The 19,300-nt window shown below is 42.2% G+C and overlaps 1 protein-coding gene across 2 annotated transcripts in view; it reads right to left on the bottom strand.

The window, feature by feature from the left end:
- Nucleotides 1-19,300, bottom strand: part of NRXN2 (neurexin 2) — a 2,164,206-nt gene that overhangs the window by 125,771 nt on the left and 2,019,135 nt on the right. For both annotated transcript variants that reach the window (XM_085625468.1, XM_085625469.1), the window contains exon 19: nucleotides 5,406-5,577. In XM_085625468.1, the coding sequence (XP_085481594.1) occupies nucleotides 5,406-5,577 (172 nt within the window). The remainder of the gene's footprint in view (nucleotides 1-5,405; nucleotides 5,578-19,300) is intronic.

Here is a 19,300-nt window from a genome sequence, read left to right on the forward strand (position 1 = left end):
CACCGTGAATCCATGAGCAGCAGACATAAACTGGGAACAACTGTGTACAGGTTATGCGGCTACCTTATTTTTGTTCTCTATCTGGTATTTTTTTTTTTTAACAGACACCAGGCTTGTTGTCCTCTGGCTTCCGAGGGTGTTCCACTGTCCCAAAAAAAAAACGACACAAGACAGTGGGAGAGTCTGCATGTAAAAGTGTGACATAGTCTGATCTATTCTTGGCGCACACGGATTTCTGGCGTTTTGGCAGGAAGTGACATATAAAAAAACCCCCAAAATTGTGAGTTAAAACAGAGACAATCGATCTTCAATCGAAACGCTTCCTCCAAAATGGATGCTTGATATGTTGATCGATTTGGTTGTGCCATGTTTGCTGCCAGGTTTTGCCAACTACATTCCATTTACTATTAGACAGCAGTAGGTCTGACCAATATCCCAGCATGCATTTAGAAAGTATGTAAGAAAGCCACCACCGTAAGCAGAAACAAAAATATAGTTGTACAATATACACATATTTCTGATGACCCCCATGGAATGTGGGCTCTTTTACCCAGAGCTCCAAAGAACTTGCCTTCATTTGCACTTTGTTAAAGATGAAAGTGAGGGACTCTCTTTATTAGCGGGCGACAAATATTACTAGCCAATTGTGAATAGGCATTCCTTTATACAATGATCATAGTAGTTCTTGGCTTTGTGTATGATTGGCATCTGGGTCTCATTGAGTGCTTGAATATGTTGCATTTACCACCCCCTCCATCCTCCAAGACCCTGGAAGCTGGCAACTGGTCCTTATTTTATTTCTCCCTGCTCTGTGGAACGATTAGGTCTGACATCCAGACTTCACCACGATGTGAAAAATAATTGGCCCCTAAGACATTGCCCTGGAAGGATGAAAGACTTTAAAGTATGCCTCTTCACATCTTCTAATGAAAACTGAAAGCCTGGCAAGGAGTACTGTCTATCTCCTTAAAAGGGATGAGACTGGCAATGAGTGCGAAAAAACACCGACAATAAATGACTGCTATCTCCTTATTTTAGACGAAAAACTGGCAAACGGCATGATGTCTCCTTATGTTGAAGGGAAATCTTGAAACTAGTGAATTTTATCTTCTTATGAGGCATGCAAGACAGTCAATGAGTGCATACTATCCCTCCGTGTGGTCTGAAAGCCTGTCAATGAGTGAATTCTATCTCCGTAAGTGGAACGAAAGATTGGCAACTGATGAATGATAGCACCTTATGTGAGACTGAAGATTGGCAATAAGTGCATGCTATCTCCTCATGTGGAAAGAGTAATTGGCAATAAATGCATGCCATCTCCCTAATTGGAATTAACGACTGATAGTGAGTGAATGCTATCTCCTTAATTGGTATTATGGGTTTATAGTGAGTGCATGCTACCTCGTTAATTGTTATTATAGACTGATAGTGAGTGCATGCTATCTCCTTAATTGGTATGATGGGTTTATAGTGAGTGCATGCTACCTCCTTAATTGGTATTAACGACTGATAGTGAGTGCATGCTATCTCCTTACGTAGTATGAACGACTGGCAATAAGTACATGATATCTCCATATATAGCAGGAAGGACTGTTAAGGAGTGCATTTTGTCTCCTTATGTGGGTTGGGAGCCCGCTAATGAACGGATGATGTCTCCTTATGTGGAAGGACACCATCCAATGAATGTGTGTTGTCTTCTTATGTAAATGTGGCAATAAGTAACTACTATCACTTTAAAAAGTGAATAGTTGACAGTGACCCATTAGAAACTCCCGGTGAAGGATGCACAGCTTGCAAAGGCTCCTTGCCCTGTCCTTATGAAGACTGTAAGGCTGCCATCGGGCAATGATGTAATTACTCTTTTAGGATGGAGCGTTAATACGGGGTCCTCGTTGCATCTCATTAAGAAAGATGAGATGATGACAAGGAACCACTACATCAATTCATGATGTCGAAAGGATGACAATTAACTATTTCATTAGAAGGATGAATGACTGACAGTGGCCTCTGATTATCGTGTTATCACAGCACAAAAGCGTGAGCAGTTGAAAATCTCATAGGCTGACATTTGCTACCAATTTCATTGCCGTATTAAAGAAGAAGGTGTGGCAAAATTGTGATTACAATCGTATTGTGTGGGATAAAATGTTGAAACTGGTCCTTGCTGCTTCCTTCTACGAAGACAGAAAGTCTGACTGCAGGTTGCTGCAAGCTCGGTAGAAAGACTAAGTTAAAGGTTGCCACTGCAATGTAATTTTAATTTGATTAATCCACAAAGATGATAAAATACTGGCTATTGCTCTTTGTGAGGTGATGAGGGTTTATGTTGGGGGTGGAACCAGAATATCCTCTGCTATAATGATCGAGTCCTGAATATTGTGTATGAAAATATCACCCATTGGTGTTAATTTTTACCCAATAGGTCAATATATGACAGATATAATATTTACACCAACCCTTATTCGTGTATATGACATGCTGACATACAACCTTAATATGTAAACCAAGAGAAGATTTTAAACCAAGAGAAGTTTTTTCCGAGGAGAAACTTACAAACACCCCAGGAAGTGATCTCCTAAGAGTGTGTGAGGGCGACAAAAAAATCTGTTTCATGACTTCTTCCAAAGAAGGACCTTTCAGAAAGCCAATGATTAATTGTGTCAAAGTGTGCCCAGTACAGATTATCCAGGCGGAGCTTTTTCTGAGACATCTGAAAGGATCTTAGAGATCTGCCTTCTAAGAGGCCTCAGGAAGGATTTTGTAAATACCCATTGTAGAGACTTTCGAAGGACAATGAGTAATTTTTCAATCAAAAGGTATCAGATTTAAATCAAGTAATCTACTTAAATAAAATTATGGAAATTCTTTAAAAAATCTTCCTTTACAGAGACACCAAAGATTAATGGAAAATCCCCATCATAGACACGTTGAAGGGCAACGAAGACATCTACAATTGCGGGACATCCAAGGGGAAGTGAGAGTTTTCTATCAATGGGCACTGATATCTACTAATATGGAGATGTCCTAGAGAAACTAAGAAATCTATTCAATGTGATGAAGATATCGGGATTAAATAAAACATATCTCATCCTATTCACATAAAAGATAGACTTAAAAATCTAACTTCATAGAGAAATGCGAGAAAAACAGTGAAATGTTCCATTCTTGAGATCACATAGATAAACTGAACAATATACTGTAAGAGAAACATCAAAGAAGGGCTCCAACATAGCCATCCTAGAGACATCAAAGTGGGAATTAATCTCTCCTACCACAGAGACAACTGGAAGAAACTGATAAATGTCCATCAAAAGGACACCAAGACCCTAACAGAGGTTTAGGTGAAATTCCTATACCTTGGGATGGTTTATCACCCAAAGTTAATTGAGGACATGGACATACTGACTCTGCCCATAACTAACTGCATAAAGCAGTCTTTTAAAAATTGAATAGTCCCAATCATCCTCAAACAAACCATTGTCACATGCCTGATTCAGAATGCCACACTTTACCCAAACGCTGGTCATTCCACTACGTTCAGCTACACAGAGGAATATGTTGTTACAAAGCTTGCTTTGACAACCACTGTCTTCCTGGATCACAATATTCGGGCTTCAACTTTTTTAAACCAAACTAGCACTCCTCTACATCTAGGACAACTATTGTGGTATTATGCTGTTAAAGCAAGATATGACTTATAGCTTGAATAATTATCTATAGACAACAGAACCTGCATTAGTGCCTCTCAGTAGTGGCAGGAATTTGTATCAAATCCCTCTTAGTATTAACTTTTTTTTCAGTCACCAACGCATTCATATCCTTCCTCTCGAAAAATAAAAATGGCTATCTAGTACTACTTTCGTCAGGTCATGTGTGGAGTTCTACAACATTTTCCTCCACCCTGTACCCTAGCATCCATTCCTCCACCACTCCAGTGCCGATGAGCTAGGTCCACTTATGTGTCATCAAAACCAAAACTAGGGAATAGGAAATATCCTGCATAACAATATGCATGAGTAACGGATGCAGTGAGGCTCCAGTAACTAAAATGGTTAGAATTACTGTTTTTCAGCAGCAAATGTACCAACACGCATGTATCCAGCCAATCACTCCAAATGAAAGGTCAATAGTCTAGGATGACCCTTGACTCAAAAATGCCTTTCCACTCTCGGGTCAGATTTGTGCTAGCAACATCTTCTCACTACCTTGACTCTGACATTCCCTCTCTTTCATATCCATTGCCAATGAAGGTTGGAGCCACCAATAAAATCAGATTTCACAATGCAAACTTGTACTTTCTTTAGTTGCTAAAAATACTAAATCTCCAACCTAGGAGTATTTAGAACACCATTCTAAGCTGTTTCATCAGACGGAATTGATGGCACTCACAATCTACCCATTCCTAAAGTTACTACATTGTCTCCATATTTAAGCATGGCATTCCACCTCAATATACTAAAGTTACAAAATACGTCAGCAAAAAAATCCAAAATACATCTCTGAATGTGCCCAGTGGTCAAAAGACTAACACCGACTTTAAACCCTCCAAACACACTACAGTTTGATAAATGGTAGACTATTTGGAGTCCATGGAACTAGACAATGTGATGCCCCCTATATGACAACATGCAAAGGAGCTAGTTATGTGTCTTCAGAAAAAAAATGTATAACTCAACTATTCTGATTCCATTGTGCATCTACACCCAGTCGTTCATTCGCTCATTCAGTCACTCACTCACTCACTCGTTCATTCATTGTTTAAAAACTCAAAAATCTCCAATAAGAGAGATAAAAGGAACGTATGCATTTTCCAACATAGAGACATCAGAGTAGGACTAAAAAGATATCCCTCTTCGGAGATGCTCCACAGGTGCTATGAGATACCCCATCGTTTAAAAAGACCATCAAAAATCCAAAGCGAGTGGCAAAAACATTTCAAGTGACAAGGATATCTTGGAGATGTCCTGAGCTAAAGACACTAAATGGGTAAAAAGGGTACATTGGAGAAAAGCAATTTTAGGTTAAGTAAGTAATCCTTTTATTCAGGCAGCTAAAGAGGAGCACAGAACTTCATTTCTTTAAACATCCGTCGAGGAGCTCAGATATATTTCACTGTATCCACAACAAGTGAGAAGCTTGTGGTATTCATGTACATTAGAAGGCCTTTGCTTGTATAGATATTTTGAACTTGCAAGCAGAAAGCCTTCAGCTATTTACGTAGGTTGAAATCACATGGAATTGATGGCTCACTTATATTTGGCCTCAATGATCATCCTATTCTTGCAAAGATTAAAGTCTAGCCACAAACATTGACAAAGAATGTAATGATCTGGCTTACGTGAAATAAAATGGATGGCGGAAGTCTGGGTTATATGAATTGAGCCCTGCTCCAGTGTAGCACCTACCTGCAGGGTACCGCTCGTTGACGGGCCAGTTGTCCACCTGCAGTGTTGCATTACCACCACTCCGCGTGAATCTCACCACATGGTATTTGCCATCATTCACTATGACGTTGGTCTCCTCAATTGTGATGTCGTCCGTGCCCACGTTGAAGATGACGCCTATCGTACCTTGGTCCTATTGGAAAAGCACAAGGGAGGAGAATTTCAGAAATTGTCCTCAGATAATGTTCTATATGAAGGGGTTGCAAATTGAAGAGCACTTCTTCCCAATATGTGCAACCCACCTCAAAGAAGACTTTTCAGCCTTCTCATTATACCTGCTACTAGTGTCTTTATAAAAATACATATCAGAAAAATGTCTAAAATAGTTCGCGCTGATTTTACTGTAAATGAACTGTGACATGCAATATTTTCGATAAAAGCTTCAAAAATACATCTGTACTCAGACTCATTTCAAACTAATCACCATCAGTCAGATATATTTAACATCCCACGATTGAAAATCCCAGACACCAAAATATTCTTCAACGATGAACTCCGACAACCTTGCCACATTCATTTTTCTTCCTTTCCGTGAAGCACAGATGTCCACGGTTACCCCATTCCGAACTACGCACTTACCAAATCCATTTTGACAAGCCCCCTTAGATCAAACACTAGCCTGTGTAATTAATGCCACAAAACATTTCTAACCAACATGTTTCCACCTAACTCGACTAAATCCCCACCTATCGGGCCTTCCACATTAAATAGGTCTCACTTCAACAACCGGTTTTAGCAAACCTTCAATATCTAGGACTCTTTGCTCATCCATCAAATACTGGGGTTTTTAGGCTCCCTTTACCTAATGCCCCGCCCATAGGTTTTATTACCTTTAAAGTAGGTCAGATCTAGCTCTAAGGAGTGCTTTAAAGATACCGTTATTGCAAGAAGAGCATCTCAAGGAGATGTTCATAAAAAATGTGGTGTTTTGTGGAGGGTGATACAAGGTTAACCAAGATCTGATGGGATGGAGTGGGGAGGGAACATATTCCTGGATCATTAGAACATACGCCACTGTGCATTTTGTTTCTTATATTACACACCTTTACAGTTGCTACACATACAGTTAAACTGTGGGAGATTAAGTGATTTCCAGAATCATAATATGATTGGCCAAGTGCCCAAGGAGTATTTTTCATTATTTATTTTGATGGCTTTCCAGAGTACTGCAGCAACGTTGAAGCATTATTGTGCTTTACATTGCACAAGGCAACCCGAATGTGTAAGATGTTTTACCATAAACTAATGACAAGTAGCAAAAGATAACGATTACATACCAAAAATCAGCATGGGTGAATGTGGCATTGCAGTTCACAAAAGAGCAATCATTGAAAAAGACAATATGGCATGATTTAATGTGCTAACACATGCCGTGTTATCATATAATAGTGAGACACATTACGGGGAACCCGAAGGAGTGAACAGCTAGTACGATAGCTGCAAAGTAGTCCTCATGCAGTTTAATGCAAGAAGTGGCGTCAAGGTGGAAGGATATATCCAGTCAATAGCATTAGGTGAGAGATGACTACTACACTGGGCCGAACCAAGACGTGATTGACAATGTCCCAAGCCAATGACTGAAAGAGTGAGGCCAAAGAAAAATTATGGTTGAAACAGTGGACCCAAAAACCTCTCTATGTATACTGCAAGCCAGTGTTTCTAAACTTTTGACTTCTGTGGACTCCAACTTAATCATTACTGGAACCCAGGGACCCCTCATTGAATCATTGGATTTGGGGACCCATATTGAATCATAATTGGATTCCAGAGTCATAACTGGAATTTGAGGACCCCGGCCTAAACAATTTCGAGGATCCGAACCACAAAACAATACACAATAATACAGGGGGGAAAATCATTCATCAAACAAATACAAAAATAATTAAATATAATGCACAAGTACAGAAACAACACTACATTTTAATTTTAATGGGAAGGTTAGATCTTTTCTAAATTCAATTGAGCCTACCCATCGTTCATACTATGTTCTGTTTGATGAACTTGTACTCATCCCTGGAATCAATCTGAGGATACCAAGTTAATTCCTAGCCTCCTATTTCAAATTCCTTCACATTAACAGAACAAAATGTAAATAAATTTATTTTGCGGCTTTAGTTATATGCACTTAATTAATCTATTAATGTTGTTTAATCTCCTATACAGTTCCAGACCCTTTGAGTAGGCGTCGCGGACACCCAAAGGTACCCGGTCCACAGGTTAAGAACCGCAACTGTCAACAAGACGTCTGCTTGACGCTGTCCAGAATAGACCGGTCGTGAGAGTTGGAGAATACACGTTAATTAGCAGAAGAAAGGGTCTATGCAGTTGTAATTTGGAGGGTTTAAAAAAGGTGTTGCCTTCAGTGGAAGGCACCGGGTTGTTCCTTAGATACCTTTAAGAAGTGAGCTTATAAGAGTTTCTGTATGGCAAGTATTGCATTCTTAAGCTCTGCGGTAGGGAATTCCAAATGGATGTGTGTGTGTGCGCGTGTGCACATGCGTTTGTGTGTGCATTTAAACCTTACGAGTTATAGCAAGATTTTTCTACTCAAACATCTTTGACATCCAGAAACGATGAGTTGGTCAGACAAGTAAATGGGAATCTTTTGACAAATTGCGTTGTAGGCCAAATATTAGATCTTGTATTCTGCTTTATTGTCAGGGACACCTTCCAGTGTCAGCCTTTGTGTACTCTTTAAATGATGAGTAATTTCCATCCCCCCAAGCATGCTATTATGCCACTGGGTGTATTACAGGTGCCCTAGAGTATAATGGGCTTGCAATATGGTAGACGCAATATCTGCCATGGATTATCTGGTCCACCAAACTCTAAATGGGGCTCATAATCTTCAAGGATGCTGTTTGTGCTGGGTTCTTGCTCATCTGTTTTTCAAGGGCATTACACTGACCAATGTAAGAGCAGAGACTTCACCCCTTTCCTATATAAAGGAGCGCAACTGAAGATCTGAAGGCATTCTGCAACCGATCTCTGTAGTTTTGATTCTCCCAGGCTTTACCCACGCTCCCTTTGCACGAAGGATAATCCTCCTGCTTATCTGCCCCACATCTTTTGGAATATGTTTATTGTTTATGTCTTTCACCTTGTGAGGAGGCTTTGTGAAAATATGCCCTTCATACACTACATTTAAATACCTCCTTCAAGGACTCCAGCCATTTCCTCCCCTATTCAGCAGTAAAGCATGACTCATTCGCATTGCCCCCTAGCATCTACTTATCTTACATACAATATTCATGTCCTGGAGGGATCACGCCCCTCTGACATGCTTCATCTCTCCTGCAAGGGTGGCAGGGTTAGGTTACTAGGTCTCTTGTCAACGGGTTTTTGACATTGGCGACAGGGCTGGACTGGGAACAGCAACCAGCCCTGGCAGATTGCTGCTCGACGGGCCCTAGGAGCGAGGGGAGGGGGTAGCAAGAAGCACCGCTGCAAAACCGGCCCCCATTGACAGAACCATCCCCACTGGCACAAAACCAGCCCACTGGGGAAACGCCTGGTGCCCCCTACGGCCAGTATGGCCCTGATAGGAGATCACACACAGAGGCCAGGAGCCGGAGCCCGAAGCCCTTCTGCAAGGTCGGCTGTGGTATCAGGTCTCTTTATCTATAAATACATTTGTTTTCCCCCCTCTCCCGGTTTATGAAGATATCTATTTCAGGCCATGTCACCGTCAGTGTGCCAACAAGAGCAGCTCAGGTAACAGGTGTGGAATCTCTGCACAAGTTGCCTAACGAAGCAGAACATCGCGGCTGTGTGGGAGAGGAAGGAATAAAAGGCTAGCTTCCTTTTCATCTCCGGGGAATTACAGCTTAAGCCCTTCGGAGGAGTAGGTCCTGCACACCCCCCAATGAGAGGAACACTTCCGAGATCAAGCGTAAACAATTTACCTTTGGATTAATAATAACAGCCCTGGCAAATCAGGTGAGAGCAGGATGTTGTTTCCATGGTGATCTCTGAGACATCGTCTCCTCCATCATTAAAGGGGGTGCCGAGAAGAGCTCTACATAGATGGTGCCAGCAACGGGGATAAAGAGGAAACTTAGATATCACATATCATCTGCCTACATTCATTGGGAACTTTGGCCTTGGGTCTAATGGCAAAGTCTGTGGAAGCTTTGAGTCTTTCCTGGACTGAGTGCCACTGGCCTCTGATAACTGATTTGGAACCATTCTGTAAAAGCCTCAGTCCTAAGTCAATGTAATTACTATCTGATGCTATTCACTCAATATTGCAAACTATGTACTAATTCCAGCCATTGGTCTCAAACACTAACCTTGTACATCGCTGCCTAGACCTGTGACGGATCCATATACATCATATGTCACTGGAGAACAACCTCCACCATCTTGTAGCTAGTTGAGCCTGGGGTTAATGTTAGCTTTACGATTCTGTGCATCTTCTGCCTCCTCTTTAGGGGAGGCCGGCACCTCATGCAACATCAATACGCTCCTGTCCCAGTGACTCACCCACTTGTAGTCTAGCCCCTGCCAACGATACTATTTCTAAGGTCTTGTGTTTAGTCTCCTTCTAAGGGGTTGAAAGATGTTATTCTAGATCAGTGTGTATACACTTGCATACTCTGTTCTCTGGGCACACAATTGAGGGGAAAGGAAATGAGATCAAACTTATTAACAGCAGCATTCCTGAAACACACTCAAGATATGGATCACTCTAAATGGCAGTCGTGGATGGCGCGAAGTGCCCGAGCAAAGCACCACTGCACATGACTGAGTGCCGGAATCTGAACCGACTAGCACATGTAGGAGGAATTCCTCGTTAGCTTCAATGGAATGTAAATATGGAGGGACCCCTAGGAATCTCGAGCAGTACACCGAGCAGCCTGGGCTTTGGCGTCATATCGGGCAGTGCATGGTGTGCGGTGGGGTGGCCAACAAGTTGTTGGTTTCCACAAGGGTTCACAAGGAATATAGTCCCACTGGAGCTCTTTCCAATAGCGATAGGGGTGCACAGGTGGACAAATGTAGGACAAGCAAATCATATTGTGGCCGTACAGTGAAGGGGCGGTAAAAGTCAAACAATGGTGCAGTCAACAGCCCATGGGCCTCTTGAGATGGTGAGTGAAGTGCCAGCTGCTAGGTAAGATAGAACCGAAAGGGCGGCATGTCCCAGGTGAAAGTAACTCAGCGGCAGATGCTCTTTCTTGCTTACAGTGGGCGATGAGGAGATAGATAACACCTGTCTCCCAAGAGTTATTTAAGCTGGTAGACCTGACCTAAGCACCCTGATTAGCAACGCCCTGGCACCAAATACAGCGGCTACATAATATAGCCACATGAATCAGTTTCGAGAAATAACATGTATAGGTAACTTGCAAGATGCAGAAAATATGCAGCGGGGTCTGGAGTGCTTCATCAAATGCCATGTAACAAAGGGAAAAGCAGGACCAGGGCACAGGGGCAGCTAGCACCAGTAACCCACTTCACAAGAATCAAGGGAGGCAAGGATATCTCAAGGAGTCACCATATTGTGACTGCAAGAAAGTGCTGTGGTAGAATTCAGGCAAGAGGAAAGATGAAGGGCAGCCCATTGAGTATGACAAACTGGGTTCCCTATCGGGGGCACTAGAAATGGTTTACCACTCATGCAAAAAGACAACCGTGTTTCTTGCGGCCTTCGCAATAACCTTATTTGGGGCTTACAGAGTCAGCGGGATGGCACATCTCCAAAACCTGGGCAGGTGGCTCATGCATCATGATAGAAGAGTATGGCTACACAAAAAACACATGTGGCCAAGGCTAAGGAAATCAAAGACAGAAGAACTAGCCAAGTGCTTTTTCAGCCACTTAGACTGCATAGGGAATCCTCAGGCCTTCCACGCATGCCTGCCATGTTTGCAAATTGGGGCAGTTTTGAACTTGTAAAGACAGGATGTATAAGTATTTTGCTTGTTATAGAAGACTGCATGGATTTGCGCACAAAGCTGACAATGTTTGTTTTATTATCAGGGAAATACAAAGAATACAGCCCACTAGACCATAAAAGCAGGCCCACAAATAACTAAAAAACCGTCCCAAACACTGACCAGTCAGATCAGCCGGTCCGGCACCGCCTGATTGCCTTATACGCCAGTCCGACCCTGCAAGTGTACCACAATATTGAGGTAAGTAATGTATTCCTTCCGAAATACGGCATCCAGAATCTTGTAAATATGTATAGTTAAGTACAGATTTACAATATTAAACTCCATGCCTATGACCATGAAGACAGCTAATACTTACCTACAAATACTTACCTTCGCGATATAATAGTAGTGAATATTCTAGCAGTACCTGTAAATCTGTATTGACCTATGTGCGAAGCGTAAGGTGTGAAAACGTGTATGGGTTTAGTGCTGATGGGAGCAGCGTAATTCGCGGGGACGTAAGGGGTGTGTGTTTGAGGCTTTGAATGGGTTGGACCAGTAACAATCGATATATCAAAGATGCATGTGCATTGCAGAGGCCCCAAACTCCCTGGACATAAACGAAATACTGCTGCCCTCTCAGCAGCTGGAAGCAGTTGGCAGTCAGGCAGCAGTGCTTGAGCGCCCATTTATCCTGCAGATGTAGGACACAGAAGGAGGGCATGCAAGGCACAGACAGATGTGTCCGCGTGCAAAGCAAAAGAAACTGGGCGGGAAGCATGGGGGGAGCAGTGCTTCATATCTGTTCACACAGGTGGCAGATTCCTAGAAGAAAATTCACCTCACTGTGCAATGCTCCACCACCCGGTGTCTGAGTTTACAACCAGATGAGCTCTCGCCTTCCACTGCAACAAAAGCCTTCTCTAGCTGGTAACTGCCCCTCAGTCACTGCCGTCCTTTCAAGCTCAGTGTCTGGCCTGCATTCTTTGGCTTACAGATGGCTCGTGGGGCCCCTGGGCAACTGCCCAGCATGCCCGTGCGTTAAGATGGCACGGAGTCAAGCCTAGTCTTCCACATCTCCTGAGATGCAGCGGGTGAACTTGAGCTAGTTAGACAGAGATAAACAGAGACATCAAATCTGAGTTAGACTGTGTGCCAATGTGGGAGCAACTGGGACCCAGTGTAAGGCAAATAGAAAGAGTGAGTAATACACATAAATACAAAGAACATTTTTGAGATAAACAGAGAAAGAAAGGGATCAGTGGGAGGTTGGAGGGCGAAAGGGAGCTACAATAGAATGAAGACTTCTGCAAGAAGTGGGCAGAATCAGTGAACAGACAGATGATGAGAGACTAAGGAAGCAATAACATAAGACATAAGTGATTCGGGAAGGAAAGGAGGAGCAAGAGAGAGCACAACAGGAGAAGTTAAACACACTTCCAAACAATACAGGAGCTAGGTGTGTGTAGGGTGGTGAGCCACCCAATCTGAAGCAGTGTCAGGATAGTGGAGAGTCTGTGGGCTGCTCTAGTCGATTCCATTTCTGAGACCTCAATTTGCTATCAAACCCCTGGGCAATCCCGCCCGAGCTGCTTCTGCTTGGGCAAGCATCCAGAGGCAGGCCTCGCGGATGCCAAGTACAGGGGCAACAGTGTGTGCATGGCAAGGAGTGCAAACGCAAGCACTTGACTAGCATGATTGGCCTACCTATCAGTGGCGAAACGAAACGTGAGTGGGCCCCCCTGAAGGGTACGTGGATGGGCCCCAACCGGACTCGATCTGGTGCTCTCTGGCCGAAGTGTGGTGCTGAAGGGTCCCCCTGGAGGTTGGGCCCCCTCCCCGCACTGTGGAGGCCTGTGTTATGCCCCTGCTACCTATATGTGATCAGAATGTCCATCTGTAGCATAGGGCAGGTGTGTCTCAGGGCCTGGAAGTCGGATGTGCTATTTAAGGATTCAGTCCTACATAGAAGGATCACAAGACATTGCTCGTTTTTAACTGCTTTTCTCCCCTACACGAGTCCAGTGTTTATATCTCCAATATTTTACTATGCTTAGCAGTTCTATACATGCATCGAATTATTCAGACTTTAAAGGTTTTATTTGGAGGAATGAAGACCGCACGTTTATTGCCACTGGTTTCACCTAGAAGTGATCCTTAATTCTTTAACCTATGAGTGGGTGACCTTTACCTTCAGACCAAGCAGTTCTTCCAGGGGAAGGTTCACTTTTGGTTATATTTGTTAGAATGATTTCCTAGTATTCACAACACTTCTGGAACATACTCCTCCATGTCAGAGTGCTCAGTTCTGCAGCATCAGCTTCCAGGTCAGAGTTCACTGCCACCCAGTGATTAATTTGTAAAACAATAAGTGCCAGGGCTCTCGCAAGGAGGCCACTGCAGCTTGTCCCACAAATTGCCCCTGCCATGATGCCAATGATAGTAACAACACAAGCACTAACCATTACACTCCTATAAGTGGGACAATTCGGACTATATCAGGCCCCCAAAGCTATAAGAATGGCTTGGGAGGAAGGCAATAGTAATTTTTAATGTACATTGAATTAGTAATTAACTGTTGTTGTGGTAATCTCTAAATTAGCCAGACAGCGTCACCTTGTGGCAAACTGTCACAAGTGCCGGTGCCGAGCACAGGAAACCACGGGCTCAAATTAAGGTGAAAATGGGACTTCCTACTGGCCCTGCACTGGAACAGTGAGAGCAGAGACTGCTACAAGGGTCCGCTGACTTCTTGGTCAGGATTGTATAATCGTGTTGGTCAATAATTAAGCCTACAATATCTCCTGGTGACAGTGCATGTGTGGTGGGGGGGTATGGAAAGTGCTATATAGATAACCAAAACATACAATACAATTCTCTGGGCAGCTATTCAACAGGCAAATCTCTCAGATCCTGAGTGGCTCTGAGAAGTCATGAGCTAATACTGAAGACATCAGCAATCTCCCGAGACAAGTCTAATAAATGAACAGGACGCTGATATATATATATGGGTACAAGAGTCCAGAAAGCAAAGAACCCATAATGGAGAACACTGCACCAAAATTAACGGTAATGAATCTAACCAATAAGATTCTAACTGATAACGAAATGAGTGTACTAGAACTTGGTTTGTCGTTTTGTCCTGAGACAGGGTTTGTCTACGCACAAGCTAGGGTTGATCTGTACAAATTTGAACAAAAATTAAAACTGTGTAAGATGTATGCTCAAAAAACAAAAAGCAAACAACAATGTACAGCACCCAATATTGATTGTGATTCTGCTTTAACCATTGCAGATATATCGACCCTACAAATCATGACAAATCTAGAACAACAGATATCCCAAGAATCCAACACTGTTCCCCTAGACCCCTTTAACCCCACATATACTACCAAGATTTCTAATCTCCTAGGAATATACACTGGAGAGGCATCCCTCACTCATTTAGAGCCAAACCAAAGTATGTACCCATACTTGCTAGAGACAACATTGATGTGTTTAGCGATCTTGTTGCTCAAGATCTACTCAAACTTATTAATAAAATTAAGGAGAATACCAATTTGACCAAATCACAATGGGAGGCGGTAAATAATTTTACGAAAAGACCAAGAATTGGTCATCAAACCCTCCGATAAAGGAGGTAACGTGGTCCTGATGACACGGACCATGTATACCAAACAGGCGTACCACCAGCTTAATGATGATACTTGCTATGGCAAAGTTGACAAGAAATATCTCAACGACTTGAAAATTCAGTACCATGATAAGCTTGAGACATGGCATGAACAAAACCTACTTACATGGGATGAAAAACAATTTCTAAAAAATGACACCCCCACCACTCCCACACTATATTTACTGCCAAAGGTACATAAAACAGTAGTAATCCACCTGGTAGACCTATAGTGTCCTCCAAAAATAGTCTAATGGAGAATACCAGTATCTATGTGGATTATTTCCTATTTCCCTTTGTCAGAGAACTTACGTCCTATTTACGAGATACAACCGCTTTTCTCCACAAAATACAAAACATCACAATAGAGGAGAATGAGTGGTTGGTCAGTCTAGATGTCGAAGCTCTGTATACGAGCACACGGCATGTAGATGGTCTAAAAGCATGCACGTTTTTTCTTAGGAAACACAGAGCTGAATCCCTACAACACACACACATGTTGTTGGAAATGATTGCAATGTGCCTCAAATAAAATGTTTTTATGTTTGAGAATATACATCACAGACAATTGCATGGAACTTCTATGGGCACCTGCTTCGCCCCAAGCTACACCAATCTTTTGGTGGGCTGGTGGGAGAAGCAGGTGCTCTGGAATGACCTAACTGAACCATGGTTTTGTAATGTTTCAAAGTGGTTGAGGTATATTGACGACATTTTCTTTGTTTGTAGTGGATCTGAAATTGACCTTAACCTTTTTATTGATTGCTTAAAGCAAAATGATGTTAATCTAAGATTCACAAGACACTACAGTCAAAGCCACATTGATATTCTAGACCTAAAGTTGACTATTGAGAATGGGCAAGTCAGTAATAATCTCTTTAGAAACAACAGCAGGCAATTCTATTTTACACTCCTCCAGCTCACATCCACCTAGCTTCAGATAGGGAATTCCTTATAGTGAGTTCCTTAGAGCCAAACGTAATTGCAGTACTGAGGCAGCATATACCAGAACTAAGCAGGAGATGAAAGCAAGGTTTAAGGAAAGAGGTTACTCAAGAAAGGCATTACATCAAGCAGAAAAACGAGTAGAAACACAATGTAGGGAAGAAATCCTAGAAAAGAGCAGACTCAAAAAAAGACAACAAACAGAAACAAAGGAACCAACAAGGTTCATTACCAGATACTGCAGCCAATCCAACCAAATACGCAGGATCTTAAGGAACTGATGGGATATCCTTAGACAGGATCCCATCTTGCGTAACGAAATAACTACTTCCCCATTGATTACTTTCAGAAGGAGTGCATCACTCAGAGATATTTTAGTACATAGTCACCTTGGGCTCAAGGGCAGCAATTGGCTCATGAAAAGTAAAGGCTTCCGCAGATGCGGCAAATGCAAAGCCTGCAAACATAGCAGTAATGTCACCGAAACTGTTCTTGAAAGGACCAAGACCAAATGGAAAATAACCAGTGCAATAAATTGCAATACTGAGTATGTAGTGTATGCCATTGTATGGCCCTGTGGCCTTTGGTACATAAGTTCTACTACTTTCGCTGTGAAAAAACGAATCTTGGAACATTGGCGTGCGATTACAAATAATGATCAGAGCTACAGTACAGCGAGACACTTCTCCAAAGAACGTGGGAGTGACTGGACCAAAGCCAGATTTTTCGGACTGGATAAAGTCAACCCAAATCTAAGGGGAGGAAATAGAATAGCTGCATTACGTAAACAAGAATCACGCCTTATTCTTTTAGCAGGTACAACATTTCCGAATGGCCTGAATCAGGATGAGGAATTGTACAGCCACCTGTAAATTATTGAAAACACATTTTTTATCTTGCCTTGACTGAACACTCGCTCCTTTCTTTCTTCTTCACATTTCACGCCCTTTACGTTTTTAATAATAGTTTAGCAGTATCTAGAGTTGCGCACATAATTGATGAAAAGTGATTGTGATTTAAATTGTAAATTGTCATGTGTAATTTGTCCCATTGATGGACATTGAAGGGATATTAATCATGTGGATTGATTGTGTTTTTTTCAGGAGAGGGCCTCTGCAAACCATCAGACCTGCACATTTGTGTTAGAGATATGAGCACTGGAGTGACGGGTCCATCACCCCTTAATCTACTCCGAGTCACCGTATAGTTTCAACAATGGAAACAGGGTACTACATCCTCATTATGTTTAAATTAGACACCTCACTGGTTGATACTACCACTTTGCTGACAACATTAGAAACAACAATCTTGTTGGAATGCGATATCAAGCCTTCTCTCTCCAGTATATCAACACAGAGTAATTAACTTTCACTAAACCATGACCTATTATAGATTCAATATGTTGATGGTTTCCTTGTAAAAAGGGGTACTAGACCCAGTATACACAATTTATCACCAACACAGCATGAGAGATGCTGATGTAAAACATGTTGATGAGAGGAAACAACAACATACATGCATTTAATAAGACACTCATAATGCACTTAAAAATGCAGAACTGCTAGCCTTAATTTTACTATTTGTAACAAAGTTTGGCTCAAATTATTGTTTTGCAATGTGACTCAACATTTTTTTTTATGTCTATCATGATGACGAATGCCAACTATATCATTAAATAACGTGTGACTTGAGGCGGAGGTCATGTGACCAAGACCACTGACGTGGTCGAAACGCGTCGTCCTTGTCTGCAAATGAAATAAAGAACATACCTGCAGAAACTGATGGTGTGGGCTCGATTCTGACCGTAATATTGGATTGCGATCTTTCAAGAATATATATATATATATATATATAGATATATAGATATATAGATATATATATATTTTTTTTTTAAACAGAGTGAAAATCATAAACCCAAAATGCCCAGTTGGCCACCTGTAAGGTTTTCAGTGTCTTGCGTAGTCTTGTTTTTTCTTTGTATCTTTAAACTTGTGAACCTTTATTTGTAATGGACTAATCAAAGCTGGTTGATGCAGTAGATGGCAAGTCGTAGATTGGTGGGATGGAAAATAAAGATGCTAAATAAGGAGATTCAGCAGGTCACCTTGACGTAAGTGTTGTTCGATTGTTCTTGTTAATTTTCGGTATCCACCTGGTAGCTGGGAACAGCTGGAAAAGGTGTCTTCTAAGGTAGTCTTTAAGCTTTGGTGGCTACTGGTACTGGTGCATTGCATTAGACATGGCTACCTGCTACTGGAGATGTTCTTTTAAATGATGCTCCTTGGCACTAATACTTTGCAGGTGTTAAATAATTTGGAAGGTTTTGGTTTATCTACAAGCCACCCTTAAAATCCAATCCTTTGGGACTCCGGTGGCCCCTTGTTTTGTTGTTGTGCATGCAGGAGGCCCTATGTTAAACAGATCCCAGTTACTCCTCACTGAAGAATAACATATCCCACTCAGCCCTTATATACAGGGTCCCTCATCTCTGGTGATCTAGTGCTCCCACCCCTTCTCTCCCTACACTTCCTCTCTCGGCGGGACAGTGGTTAGAGGGACAATGAATCAGAGTAGGCAGATGTCAAGCAGTAAGAGAGCTACAGATCAACCATTGTGCATGATTGTTTGGAAAGCACTTTAATGCGAGTTTCTGCCTACCTTGACAGGTGCTCGAACAAAGAATGTCGAAAAGAAGTGTCTCCCTTGTGGAGCTGCACAATTATGTACTAAACAAATAGGTATGCAAGTGTTGGCATGTTAGAAGGTAAATCCCAAAAAAGACCTCGGTTTTGAGGGCTTAAGAAACACTTACAGCTCTGGGTGCTGAAACTTAAGTCTCAAAGTGGAAGGAGTGGCCAGATGCACATAGAGTCGCCCCCCTGGCAAACTGTGACAGTATGGCTCAATTCCTGCCTATCAGCATATACCCAGAACCGCCATCTCCCAGGATAAGCGCAACACTGCCTCCATGTGTGGAAGGTATGCTTCGTACTCAAAAGAAGTGAGAAAACGGACTAAACTGGGTAACTCGGAATACACTCACATTAGTCACAAAGGACTGAGAATCAATGTCCTGGAATGGCCACTAAATGGAACATAATGAGTCCCTTCAATAATAGTGCTTTATTACCCGCACACAGTGGGAGCTTAGAAGCTGCCTTATGCTGTCACTGGGTTAGAGTATGGCGTCAGAGTGTCACATGGTTGGTTGTGTAGGCTACATAGGCAGTTGTACTCCCTCGTCTCCCGTCACTCTTTTCCCCAACCACAAAAAAGACAGCAGAGATGTTGGGGGACAGTTGCAGCACTTTTTCACAATCTCACATTTCACCTGATTTAAAAAGACTACAGAAAAG

The sequence above is a fragment of the Triturus cristatus genome, chromosome 9 (assembly GCF_964204655.1).
Source record: "Triturus cristatus chromosome 9, aTriCri1.1, whole genome shotgun sequence".
NCBI lineage: Eukaryota > Metazoa > Chordata > Amphibia > Caudata > Salamandridae > Triturus > Triturus cristatus.